At 37.0% G+C, this 13,527-nt stretch overlaps 1 protein-coding gene across 1 annotated transcript in view; it reads right to left on the reverse strand.

The window, feature by feature from the left end:
* Positions 1-1,928: 1,928 nt before the first annotated feature.
* Positions 1,929-13,527, reverse strand: part of LOC124802876 (cGMP-dependent 3',5'-cyclic phosphodiesterase-like) — a 267,877-nt gene continuing 256,278 nt past the window's right edge. Inside the window, exon 14 of the mRNA XM_047263921.1 lies at positions 1,929-3,798. Coding sequence (XP_047119877.1) covers positions 3,615-3,798 — 184 coding nt within the window. The 3' untranslated portion in view covers positions 1,929-3,614. The remainder of the gene's footprint in view (positions 3,799-13,527) is intronic.

Genomic DNA, 13,527 nt, shown 5'->3' on the forward strand with positions numbered 1-13,527 from the left:
GCATAAGGAGAACTATGTGTGAAGCATTCAATGAATTTGAAAGTAAAATTCTATTTACCGGCTTGACAGAAAATCCTAAAATCTTACATAAAATCAGTAAACAGATCGAAGCCATCTATCCAGACACATTGTGACTGTAGTGACAATGAAATGCAGTACAACAGAGAGAAGGCTGAAATACTAAACATCTTTTTCCAAAACTGCATGACTGAGAAAGATCATACTGTAGTTCCTCGTTTAAATTGTTGCCCAAACGTCAATTGACAGATATTGAAACAACTGACTATTGGGTACAAAAGCAAGTGAAACTGCCAAACAGTGGAAAGGCCATTAGACCTGATGGAATACCAATATGATTCAACAGAGTATTTAGAACAACTTGCTCCTCTTCTGCTAACAGTGTATTATTGGTCACTGGAGGAGCAAAGCATTTCTAGCGATTGGGAAAAACAAAACACAAATCATTCTCATTTTCCAGAAGTGTCACCAAATAGATGTACAAAACCACAGGCCTATATCCATGATGTCGGTCTGTTGTAGCATTTTGGAACATGTCTTATGCTTGCATATTATGATATTTCTAGAGGCCAAGAACCTCCTCTTTAGCAATCAACATAGGTTCCCAAAACATGCACTGTTTGTCCAAGACCCAGAAAGCAGGAGATACCAGTACCCAGGTTGATATGATGTTCCTTGGCTTCCAGAAGGTATTCAATATAGTTCCGCATGGCCGCATTTAGAACCATTACTTTCCACAAAACATATAAATGATCTAGAGGATAATGTCAGACAGCCCCTGGGACTTTTCATGGTTGATGATGATGCACACAGAAAAGTCAAAACACTAGAAAATTGACGCAAAATTCAGGTGAACCTGAAGAGGGCTGTTTGTTGGTGCAGCTATTAGCAGCTGACACTCAACATCAATTCAACATAGTGTGCATAAATAGGCAGAAAGACCAATTACTGCATGACATAATGCAGAACACTCACTGAAGCAGTCACATTTGTAAAATGCCTCGGAGTATGCGCACAGATAAATTTGAAGTGGAATTATAAAACAAATCGCAGTTAAAGCAAATGCCAAACTGAGATTCACTGGAACAATTCTCATAAAGTGTACTCTACCCACAAAGGAGGAAGCTTAGAAAACACTAGGTCAACCAATATTTCAGTATCATTCTTACTCGAGGATCTGTAGCAAATAGGCTCAGTAGAGGAATAGAGAAGACCAAATAACAGTAGTGTGTTCCATTGGAGATTTAGTTGGTAATCACGAAAACAGCAAAGAGATGATCAGTCACCTCCAGTGGCAGATGCCGCATTCTGCATTGTAGAAATCCTGAGATTATTACAGAAAGACAATGAAGGTGAAATCAGAGAGTATTGAATTCACACAGAGGCTTACCAACAACTGTCTGTAAGCTAGCTATTCGTGACTGAAAAAGCAAAGTGGGAAGTGACTGTGGTGGACTAAGTACCCTCCACCACAGTATAATACACATACCTCCTCTCTCATTCTGTCAATCTCATTCTCACCTTTCTTTCTTTTTCATTTTTTTTTTTTTTTTTTTGCCTCCTCCTTTCCGCTTTTTTTTTTTACTTTAGGATACTATATATTTCCACACTTTGAGTTTTTTAACTATCAGTCCTTGGTAACACATTATTAGCACTCTGGAATTTGAATGATAGCTGTTGGCCCATTATTATTTTGTGGCTTCTTTCTCACATCCCACTTTCCTTATCAGTCATGATTTGGAGAAACTTGTTTTTTTTTCCTTCTAAATTATTTATTTATTTGTTTATTCATTCTGTTACTAATACACTTCCTTGTGTTCACAGAATTATGTGAAAAGTTTTGAGTAGTTGATATTCAACTTTATTTTAATTTCTGTGTCCATTAATTTACTTGCTGTTAATATTGTTTTCGCAACAGTAAAGGAAGTATTCTTCTATCTCAGATTCTGTAATTATTTTAATCCTGGCTTTCATGTTGAATAAGTAAAATTATAAATTTATATAAATGTCACTAAAAATAAACTGAGACAATATCATTTGCGAATATTATATTTCTTGTCCTGAAGTCTTTATATCACATACTGATTCTTAGGCTGTTGGCAAGCAATTACATCTATGGAAACATATGTGCATAATTTTTATATAAAAACATTGGTGCTTTGTGTGCAGACAACATCCAGTAGATACAATGTGCATGAGTAATAATTTAACAATATAAACTTCTAGTAGTGAGATTGGCACATCAATATTCAAAAGTCTAATAAGTGTTTTCAGAAAAAGCTGGCACTTAATTCTTAAATTATGGTATGCTCTGAGCAGAGAATTGCACAAGTATGATATTGGATACAACATGCTAGTGTTCAGATTTTGGTACCATACAGCAGCCTACATTCATCATCCAACTGTCCAAACAGTTTAATTGTATTGTTGATACCTGCCAGAAAGACCATACAACAAAAATTCCAAATTTCTTATGGTAAGAAATACTCAGTTATATAAAAGTAAAAATTCAATCTAAAAATTGTTAAAATCCCAGACAAACACTTTTCCACTGGCCAACTTAATAACTACTTCCAAAAAGGTCTGATGCACCTTCATTTGTTACGTTAGTTTCTCCTTTTCCATTTCTCTTCTTTAATTTAATTATTCTTTCTGTTTTCATTTTCTCTTCCTGTGAACTGAATTTTAGGCAGTGCTTTCTTTGTCACCTAACTCTTTATACTGAAATTTCTTTCCTCCACTTTGCCTGTGCATGTCAACCTAAGGTACGAGTGACTTGTCTCCATACCTTCCTCCTCCCACCTCACACAACCCAGTTTCCAAGTTATCTGAACATATTTCAATCTTCCCTCCCACTGATGTGGAATGAAACTATTATTTTGGAAGCTAGCTAGTTCTATATAACGTGGTCCTGTTGATAGTACTGGGAATGGTATCTATTGCCCAGACTTTGTCTCTTTGAAATAATCAACTAAAATGATATAGTTAACCAGTAATTAAGACCTTTGAAGAAATGCACATCATAAGAAGATAATCAGTTGTTGACAAACAACAAACGATTACTCGAAACTATTGCCAATACTTTATAACATCACATTAAAAATATCTGACAACACATTTGTTATTAGTAATAACAGCAGAACTGGTAAAAACTAGAATCAATAAATAATAACTTCTAAAAATACGTAATTGAAAGATAAATTTATGTACAAATATTTCTATAAATTCTTAAATATAAACTCATCAAAATGAAATTCACTTTACTGAAGTATCAGCAGATTTTTTTCTGCATTTCTACACCTAAATAAAATGGTCAGCACCACTTCTTTATTGCCGTTAACATTATATACTATATCATCAACAATGACTTAATATTTGTACTGAGATATTATCACAATTGTTAAGTGAGCAACTACACACAGACATCAACAACAACGTTAAGTTTTTGGCATTGCAGTAGACATTCTTTTATGCAGTTTCATGTCATGGAAACAAAAGTATTGCTACAGTTAATTACAGGTACATATGTATATTTGAACCAATTAATAAGTAAAAGGAATTGCATCTTCACGCAAATTCCTACAATGTGCATCAAATTACTTTGGAGGAGAGTTACGAAGAACACTTGCAACAAGGTCTGGGTCTCTGAGGATTTCCATTGAAGTTTGTCCTTTCAGCCTTTGGTCAACAAACACCTGAGATGCACGCATCCAATACAGTTTGTTTGTCCAGCTGGCATCATACAAACATTTTGCTTCAGGGAACAGAGTTGATAAGAGCCTAAAATTAAAAGAAAAGATTAATACTGCTAACTTACACATGTTACATTTTTCAAGGTGAAGCCAATATTATGGGCCACCTCAAAACAGTCTTTCAACTTCAGTAAATTTCTATGTTCTTTGTTATGAGTGAGAAGGAAATATGAATGAAATAAACATATTAAGTCTATTCATTATAGATTACATAGTGACTATAAGACAATTTATGTTAAGAAACTGTTCCTCAATTATAAGACATTTCATCATCTTTGTTACTCCTGCAAAAATGTTAGTCTGTTCCAGTTACATACAAAAAGTTTGAGGACACACAAGAACAATAGAAATATGATAAGAGTTGTATGATAATTTCTGGTAAATATTGTCAGGCTTGTTTGGGAGTGGCATAAGTAATGAAAACTGAGATATTATTTCAAGAAATTGGTGCATTATCCTCTAAGGCTGGAATATGCAAAACTCCTTTAGAATATATAGGCCTAGGATTTTTGTGATATGGCATATACTTTTTGGTACTTATATTTATGCAAATCTGGATGTTCCTCCCTGGTGGAGCATATTTTAGTGAGTAAATGGTTATATTTGTATATTTTTACTCTTTCAAGAAGTAAAGAATTTTTCTCATGCAATTTCTTTCCTCCATCTTACATTGCTCAGAACTGTGCATCTCAGTTTGTTTCTTGGAAAATGTCAAATATCTACCTTCCTCCCTTATTTAATTTTAATTCACAATGTGGACTTCACCCTTATGCAACAGCAATTTTGTGTAGCCTATTGTTATTCTATGAGCAGGTAGCATTTTGGACTCTGGACTGTAGACAAGTGTCTCATTGTGTTATTCAGTCTTGTTGAAGTTGGAACATGCAGTATAGTTTGGGAACAAATGCCTAAAGTGACAGTATTCACATAAAATGACACCAGTTTGTGCCTCAATATTCTGGGAAAGTATTTTTGACTGATGGCAAAATATTGTACTGTAAACGAGATACAATAGTAATTGTGGGGACGTCATTTAACATTCACAGTTTATCGCATGTGTAAAACACAAAACATGGAATACAACAGATTGAAAATGGAAAAATACTGCAGCAAATGCTTGTAGGAGAATCCCACCAATTTTATTCACCATCCTGTGAAGAACGTCATGCTGATATTCCCTTAAGTAAACTAAACCATCCAAAATTTCACAAATTCTTAGGAAAATTGAAAGCCAAATGTCTTCCTAATTCTTCCACTTTAAGAAAGCACAATGCAAACAAATCAGACAATGGGTTGTAAATAAAAAAATATGGCTATCAACTGACCCTATGGGAAGAAATATTGCAAATGTCATCGTGGGGACTTTGGAAGAAGACAGTCCAGGTGAAAAGTTTATTATGAACTGAGAACATTTAGAAAATGTAAACTTTTCCACCTTCATTGACACTGTGATCTGCCATTGTAGATTTGTCCATTTGACCGAGGCGAACAGATATCATATGTTCTGATCACTGCAGTGAAATACACTGTTGCAACTGACCGTTATGTTGCTTGCCACATTCACAACTGATACTGTGGACTCCAGGTGTCCATAGTCCTACTTCGTCTGTCACTGAGCCAAGTATGTTTTACAGTTTTAGTCGATGAGTGGAAAATGGTTTTAACGTTGTTGTTCTCCAATATCCTGGCAATCTTGGCTGTGGGCAGCCCAGCATATAGAAGGAACACCAGACACTTTACATCTTCTTTCTTCTTCTTGCTTGGTTGGAGAGTGCATTTTATCTTTGTCTCTGAGTAGCCATTCTTGCAAAAGGTTTCCCTCATGCTGCAACCTGGTGGGTGGACTCTCCCTGTCACACATGGCTTGTGCCGTAGCACAAGGGTGGTGAGCACACAGTTGCGTTGCGCTGGATGGTGGCAGCTATTGGTGTTTACGAACAGCTCCCTGCATGTCTGTTTTCTATAGACAGAATATCCCAGCATGACATCAAGTTTTTTTCCTTATCATAATATCAAGGAAAGGCAGACATCCACTTTCTTCTACTTACATGGTGAATTTTATGTTCCCTTGTATGCTGTTAAGTTAGCCAAGAAATTCCTGCAGGTTTTCTTCATCATGCGGCCACACCATGAATGTGTCATCCACATATCAGTAGTGCTATGATGTAAAAGAGGTGAAAGCAGTGGATGGAACAGACAGGCAGAAGCAGGACAAGATACCAGGACCCTCCAACACTCCACTAGTCCCCTCACCAACATCCATGACCACCCCCACCCCCCACCCCACCCTTACGGAGGTACATGACTGGCTCAGCCATTGCAGATGAGTCATAGGAGCCTGAAGTCCAGTGCCTATAAAGATACAAACTGGAACAAACTTGACACTTCACTTGAAGATGACGAACTGGAAACTTCTTGAAACGTTGCCACAGAATGGCGTCTTGACTTGGCTGATAATCCGAGATGACTTCATCACCAAAATTTGCCGAGAAAGCCTGCATTCCTTATGGCCTGAAAGCATTAAGCTACTCTTCATAATGGGTGCAGCATCTTACATGGTGAAAACTGCCAGTTCACTATACAGTAAAACTTCGCATGTGACTAGTTTAGCTCACATCTTACACATAGTAGCAAAAGTGATTCACAGCAAATTCAGTGATGCTGGAAAACTGGTTGGGCATATCAGAAAGGTATTTTTGAAAGGCCCTTCACACTGCAGAATTACAGTTATTAGTTGCAGACATTCCTTAACTCCATCTCCCACTTTGACAAGATGGGAGTTCTGTTCTGGATGCTTGCAGTTGTTACTCCCAGAACTTCAATGTTGTGAAAATCATCATTGATTCATCCGGTGATTCATATACACTGTTAAGGTAGTCAAGAAATTGCTGCAGGTTATCTTCATCATGCAGCCACATGTGCTGGAAGGAGGTCATTTTAACTAGGCTGCATATTGGGTACTGCCATTTTAGCCATCTTCATTTGATAAGTGGCACTACACCACCACTTCATACACATTGCATCCAAGTTTTAACTGTCCGCCACTTCCTGATGGAATGCCCATTTTTTTAATCGTTTATGTTCCTGCTTGGATTTCCCATCTGAGTTATTGGCTGTTTTAGCAAATGATGCACAGGCTGTCGACTGCGTTTTACTTTTTACCCGCCAAAGCAATATGGCGAACGCCATTTAATTTTTAATTTTGGACCTCCGTTTCTGTACGGTGTCTTTTTCAACCCTTTCTGCAAGTGCCTGTTTTTAGCTGTCTTCTCTTATTTCAATTGGGGCTGACGTATAGTTGTTTAACTCTTCTCTCGTATTTCATGTTTGATAGTTTTGACTTGGGTGCATAAAAACAACTGTTTTTTGCACCCTAAAGCAAAACAAAATAAAAAAAAAACACCATGAATATTCATCCATGTGTCAGTAAAATGTCCTTAGTTTCAGATGCATGGTTTTGAGAGCCAGTTTCTTGAAGCTTCTTCAATTGGACTAGCTCAAGAATTAATATGCTCAAATTTCAAGGAAGCTTTCGTACATAAATTTTGGATTTATTCCTTCTGCTGTAAGTGGTTTAGAGCAAACAGAAGTGCCACTAGTGAAGCATATACAAGGTGTACAACTTTGCTTCTGCCGTTTGCCGATGGGTGGTGACAATAGTAAGTAGCGGTCGAAAGAAACAGATCGCAGACGTCAGGCAGGTAGCTTGGATCTTGGTCAACATAAACTCATTCAAACATTAATCAATTTTTGTCTGCATCACAAGGTTTTTTTCTTGATTGAAAATGTCTGTTTACGAGCCTAATTCTCTTCATTTGCAGGAGGTATTACTGTTTTGTTTCAATATGAAGAAAACAACAGCTGAGTCTCAATCGCATGCTCTCAAGTACGTATGGTAAGGACGCTATTAGTGAAAGAATGTGTCGTGAGTGATTTCAACACTTCAAGAATGGCGATTTTAATGTCGTAGACCGGCATAGTTGTGGAAGAGAGAATGTTTTCAAAGATGCAGAATTGGGGACATTGCTGAGTGAAGACTTGCGTCAAGCTCAAGAAGAATTGGCACGATTAGTGGGAGTGACACAGCAAGCCATTTCAAAATGTCTCCAGGCTGTGAGCATGATTTAGAAAGAAGGAACTTGGGTCCCGTGTGCGCTGAAACCAAGAGACATAGAACGGTGTTTGTGGTTTTGTGAACAGTTGCTTCAGAGGGAAAAATGGAAGGGATTTCTGCATCGCATTGTGACCAGGGACGAAAAATGGTTTCGTTACGACAACCCTAAATGCAAAAAATCATGGGGATATCCCGGCCATGCTTCCACATCAACGGCCAAACTGAATAATCACAGCTCCAAGATAATGCTTTGCACTTGGTGGGACCAGCTCATCATCGTGTACTATGAGGTGTTAAAACCAAGTGAAACAATCACAGGTGCTCATTATTGAACACAATTAATGTGTTTGAGCAGAGCATTAAAAGACAAATGGCCGCAGTACAGTGAGAGGCACGATAAAGTGATTTTGCAGCACAACAGCACTCGACCCCATGTTGCAAAAGAGGTCAAAATGTACTTGGAAATGTTAAAATGGGAAATCCTAGCCCAGACATAGCTCCCTCTGACTATCACCTGTTTAGATCAATGGCGCATGGCCCGGCTGACCAACACTACCGATATCTCATGAAGAAGTCACAAATTGGATCGATTTGTGGATCGCTTCAAAAGATGATTTTTCGATATGGGATTCATACACTGCCCGAAAGATGGAAGAAAGTAGTGGCCAGCGATGGAAAACACTTCGAATGATACATGAGTAACCATTTTTTTTCATTAAAGCCACAAATGAAGCAAAGTTGTGCACCTTTTAGAGCAAGTGAAAAAGAGGTGAATACATTAGAAACTGTTTGTGGTAAAGTGGAAACACAAGTGTTAAATAAAATGGGGAAGGTGTTAGGAAAAAAAATGAAGGATATCACACATTGTGTTTCATTTCAGTGATTTTTTCGGGGGAAAAGTTCTCACTTAATTATTTAGATTCAAACGATATCTTCCATTTTCAATATGCTTGTCTTGTATCAGCTGAAGTAGTTTTCGAAGTATACTGTATACTGCAATTGGAGCTCATAAACTGAGTTAAAAATGAGAATGTACAAAAATTACACCATCAAATAACTACATTCTAACAATATTAATAGAAATCATACTTCAACATTACATTCTATAGTTTACCTTGCATTAACTGGGTTTCAAATTTATTTCACAACACAAATTATACCTCATTTTATTTTTGTTAGGTCATATCTGTTTATGTTGTTGAAAATAATTTTATAAATTTTTGGTCATAACAGCATTTTTGTGTATATTATGCTGATTTAGGGTCATAAAAATCTTAGCCCTAATCATAACAAATCACAAATATCTTGGAAGCTATACAGTATTACAGAATTTAGCTACTTATGCAAATAATTCTGTTCTTAGCTTTATAAGAAATAAACTTGTTTTACTCAAAGGCTGTGACATACTACTAGCAGTATCTTGTGCCTATTATTTAATGCGAAACTCGTCAGAAATAGAGGGTTGAACATATAAATATGTTTTCTATGTCACCTTTAGCCGCTAATGTTAAGGATCAATGATATATGATGTCACATAAATTGTTGACTATGGAAGATATGATGATGTTTACTCATGACTTTTTTCATTATACACTGTACCCCATTTTAAGTACTGCACTCTTGTTGTTGAACACAGACCAATGTTCAGTGAATTCATTTTCTGACAGAGTATACAGCAAATAACTCCACAAGTTGCTTTACGCTGGACAATAATCACGAAGTCTGAATACTTAGAAATTTTTCCTTGTTCCAGTGTGGAGATGATGCCATTCACTGGGAAAAGAACTCACAGTAAATAAAAACATAAGCCATTTTTCAATATGAGTGCTGAGGTGGTAATAAAACGTACTGTATTTACTCGAATCTAAGCCGCACTTTTTTTCTGGTTTTTGTAATCCTAAAACCCGCCTGCGGCTTAGAATAGAGTGCAAAGTAAGCGGAAGTTCTGAAAAATGTTGGTAGGTGCCGCCACAACTAACTTCTGCCGTCGAATTATGTAGCGCTACACAGGCATGCTTTGCAGGCACAAAAGATAAATACTGGAGATAAAACCTCTGCGTCAGTAAATTAAAAAAAAAGAAAAGAAAGAAAGGCGGAAGAGGAGCTTTTTTTTCTTCGCCTCAAGTTTCGACCGCTGCATTTTCATACATTATCCCACGAAGTAAATACAAATTCCGTATTGTTCATCTTTGAATGTAGCAGCATTTCAACGTACTTCGAAAATCCGACTGGCAAGACTTTTTGGGATGTTTGTCAATATGGCCAACTCTACGTTCTGAATTCTTTCCTACCTGTGACAAGAGATCATTGCTAATAAGAACTTTCATGAATTGAGAATCACATGCAGTATTCTCTTCACCATAAGAATAATACGAATATAAACATTTTGCAATGTATTCTTTCGTGTCTGCTGCTATCTCATTTAAATCCTGTCTGCCTAATAAATTGCGAAACTAGAGTGAGACAACAGCAAACGTGGAATAATATACATATCATGTCATGTTTATATTCGTATTATTCTTATGCCTAATAGTGATACAGTCAGAAATGAAGCACGGCAAGTGACTAGATTTTTAAATCTAAGATGACTAATTTCTGTGCAGAATGTAATGTACTACAGAGGTGTCTGCAAAGATTTTCAAACGGAGAAAAATTTTCGCTAAACTCTCGTTCAGAACATCTTCTATCATACGCAGTCTATTATTTGGTTCTTGTTGATCATTATCAAAGAAAGCAGCAGTGTAAGTAACAACAAATAGCAGTCTCTTGCCATTGTTTTGCTAATGAGACAATTCCTCTCTTTTTTTTTCTTGTAAGCGGTGTTAGCGCCCACAAAAGCAAGCCACGCCGCGAGCGGCGACAGGTCATAAACACTCATTATCAGAATGCGACAAAAAATGCATGACACAGTACAGTAATGCATTTTCAGCTTAGGGTGACGTAAACGCCTATAACAAAGAGAACGGCACTTATCAGATCAAAGAAAAATAACCAATCAATCAAACCAGACGAAGCACGTATAAATATGGACGGAGCACGTGATGCATAGTAATGGCTACATGGTAAAGCTTAACTGCTAAGCTTAAGACTCGAACCAGACTACTATAGCTGTATCATCCTTCATTCGACCTAAATTGTGTCTCATATTACAGTGGACCAACTTTGTTTAGATTTGGAGGTGCGGCCTACAACTTTTCTCTCCCCTTGAATTTCGGGTCTCAAATGTCAGGTGCGGCTTAGATTCGGGAAATTATTTTTTTCCTTGATTTCGAGTCTCATTTTTCAGGTGCGGCTTAGATTCGAGTAAATATGGTAGTCGTTTCTGGTATGGAAACAAAACACACATTTTCAAATTCTGCAGTGGTCACACTTTAGATCTCATTCAAATATCACCAGTCGTTTGGAAGCATTTCAATAAAGCATGGCAAGGAAACCAATAAATTATATTGTGGTTTATTGGCTAAAAAGCTGCTAGGCAACAACACAGGATTCAGGGTTCAATTTTAGGTCCTCTGCTGTTCCTTATTCATGTGAATGACCTCACCTCTTAACGTTCAGCAAGCGGAACTAGTATTTTTCGCTGATGTCACAAGTGTTATAATAAATCCCATTCCAGAAAAAGCAGCTGAAGATATTGTTAAGGATGTCTTTCAAAGAATTATTAAGTGGTTCTCAGAAAATGGACTCTCCCTTAATTTTGAAAAAACTCACTATATCCAGTTATGTACACCGAATAGAGTCATACCGACAATGGATGTAGCATATGTACAGGGCTCAGTAAACAGGGTAGATTGCTCCAAATTTTTGGGTGTTCACTTTGATGACAGCTTGAACTGGAAGAAGTAGATTACTGAGCTTCTCAAACAATAAGTTCAGCTTCTTTCGCTCTTTGTATAATCGCTAGTCTTGGTAATAAACAGATCAGCCTCCTAACATATTTTGCATATTTCCACTCAATAATGTCCTTATGGAATAGTTTTCTGGAGTAACTCACCACTTAGACATAAAGTATTGATTGCACAAAAGAGAGCAGTGAGAATAATTAGTGGTGTTCAGCCAAGGCTGCCATGTAGGCACCTTTTCAAGGAGTTAAGTGTTTTAACTGCACCATCAGAGTACATACATTCACTAATGAAATTCGTTACAACTAATCCATCTCAATTTGCGAAGAACAGTGATGTTCATACATACAACACTAGAGGGAAAAATGACCTATCCTATCCGCTATTGAAGCTGTCAGTTGCTCAAAAAGGGGTACATTATTCAGCAAAAAAAATCTTTGATCATTTTTGCCAAGCAACATAAAGTGTCTGGCAGGTAGCAGATCAAGTTTTACATCTAGCTTAAAATCATTTCTTTTGGACAACTCCTTCTACTTCATGGATGCGTTTCTTTTTCAGCAATGGGGGAAAAAATTGTACCTCTAAATGTAGTTGCATATGTAGAACAAAAAATTTCAGTAATATTAATATTAGCACTATTCATGTATATATCTTGTAATCTGACTTGTTCCACATCATATCGATAAAATAATCGGGAAAATGATCTATGGAACATGACATAACTAAACAAAAACTAAAACAGCTTTAATATAATTTAGTAAACAACTGAAACTAATGATCTTAATCTGCACATTGTACATCTTTACATTGTAATTTGATCATTGTCTCCATTTTTCCTCACTTACAAAGCACTCAGTTTAAAGAGATTTATCTTCATACTGCTTCATGCTCTTGCATGTGACATACAGGGTGGTCCATCTGAAGTTTCAGATGAGATTATCTCGAAAACTATGTATCGGGTAAAAATAGTGGGTAAGACAAGTTCGTAAGCTGAAAGGGGGACATCAACTGATACTACACGAGAACCCCAGCCCCCGTCCCCTCGGGTGGGGCAGGGGGCAACTTTTAAATCTGAAATGGAAAACCCCATTTTTTATTGTAGATTTGGATTCTCCATAAAAAAGTAATCAAATTTTGTCTGAAACATTTTTTTCTAAACCACTGACAGATGGCGCTGAAATCAAGAAAAATTAAAATTGGTGAAGAACTCAGATTTATTTAGAATGATTTGAAAAGGACACATCAAATCGATAAAATATGTGCATCAATTCTTTCATTATGTCAAATTAAACTATTTTTGTACAAAATATACCGTATCCCACTTTTAGCGTTACTCAGGAACGACGACATAGATGTAGTAGAATGATGTTCCCATGGAGTGCTTCATTAATGCGAGTCCCCTTGCCTCTCACAATTTGGGGTGCTTAATTAATTAAATTAGCCATGAAGAGATTGTTCAAAATTTTCCCCATTTGCTTCAATGCATATAATCAATCGTCTGCGAAAGTTGTCCACAGTTTTGAGAAGCACATCTACATCTACATCTACATCCATAGTCTGCAAGCCACCTGACGGTGTGTGGCGGAGGGTACCCTGAGTAGCTCTATCAGTTCTCCCTTCTATTCCAGTCTTGTATTGTTCGTGGAAAGAAGGATTGTCGGAATGCTTCTGTGTGGGCTCTAATCTCTCTGATTTTATCCTCATGGTCTCTTCGCAAGATATACGTAGGAGGGAGCAATATACTGCTTGACTCTTCAGTGAAGGTATGTTCTCAAAACTTCAACAAAAGCCCGTACCGAGC

This window comes from Schistocerca piceifrons, chromosome 6 (genome assembly GCF_021461385.2).
Source record: "Schistocerca piceifrons isolate TAMUIC-IGC-003096 chromosome 6, iqSchPice1.1, whole genome shotgun sequence".
NCBI classification, from domain to species: domain Eukaryota; kingdom Metazoa; phylum Arthropoda; class Insecta; order Orthoptera; family Acrididae; genus Schistocerca; species Schistocerca piceifrons.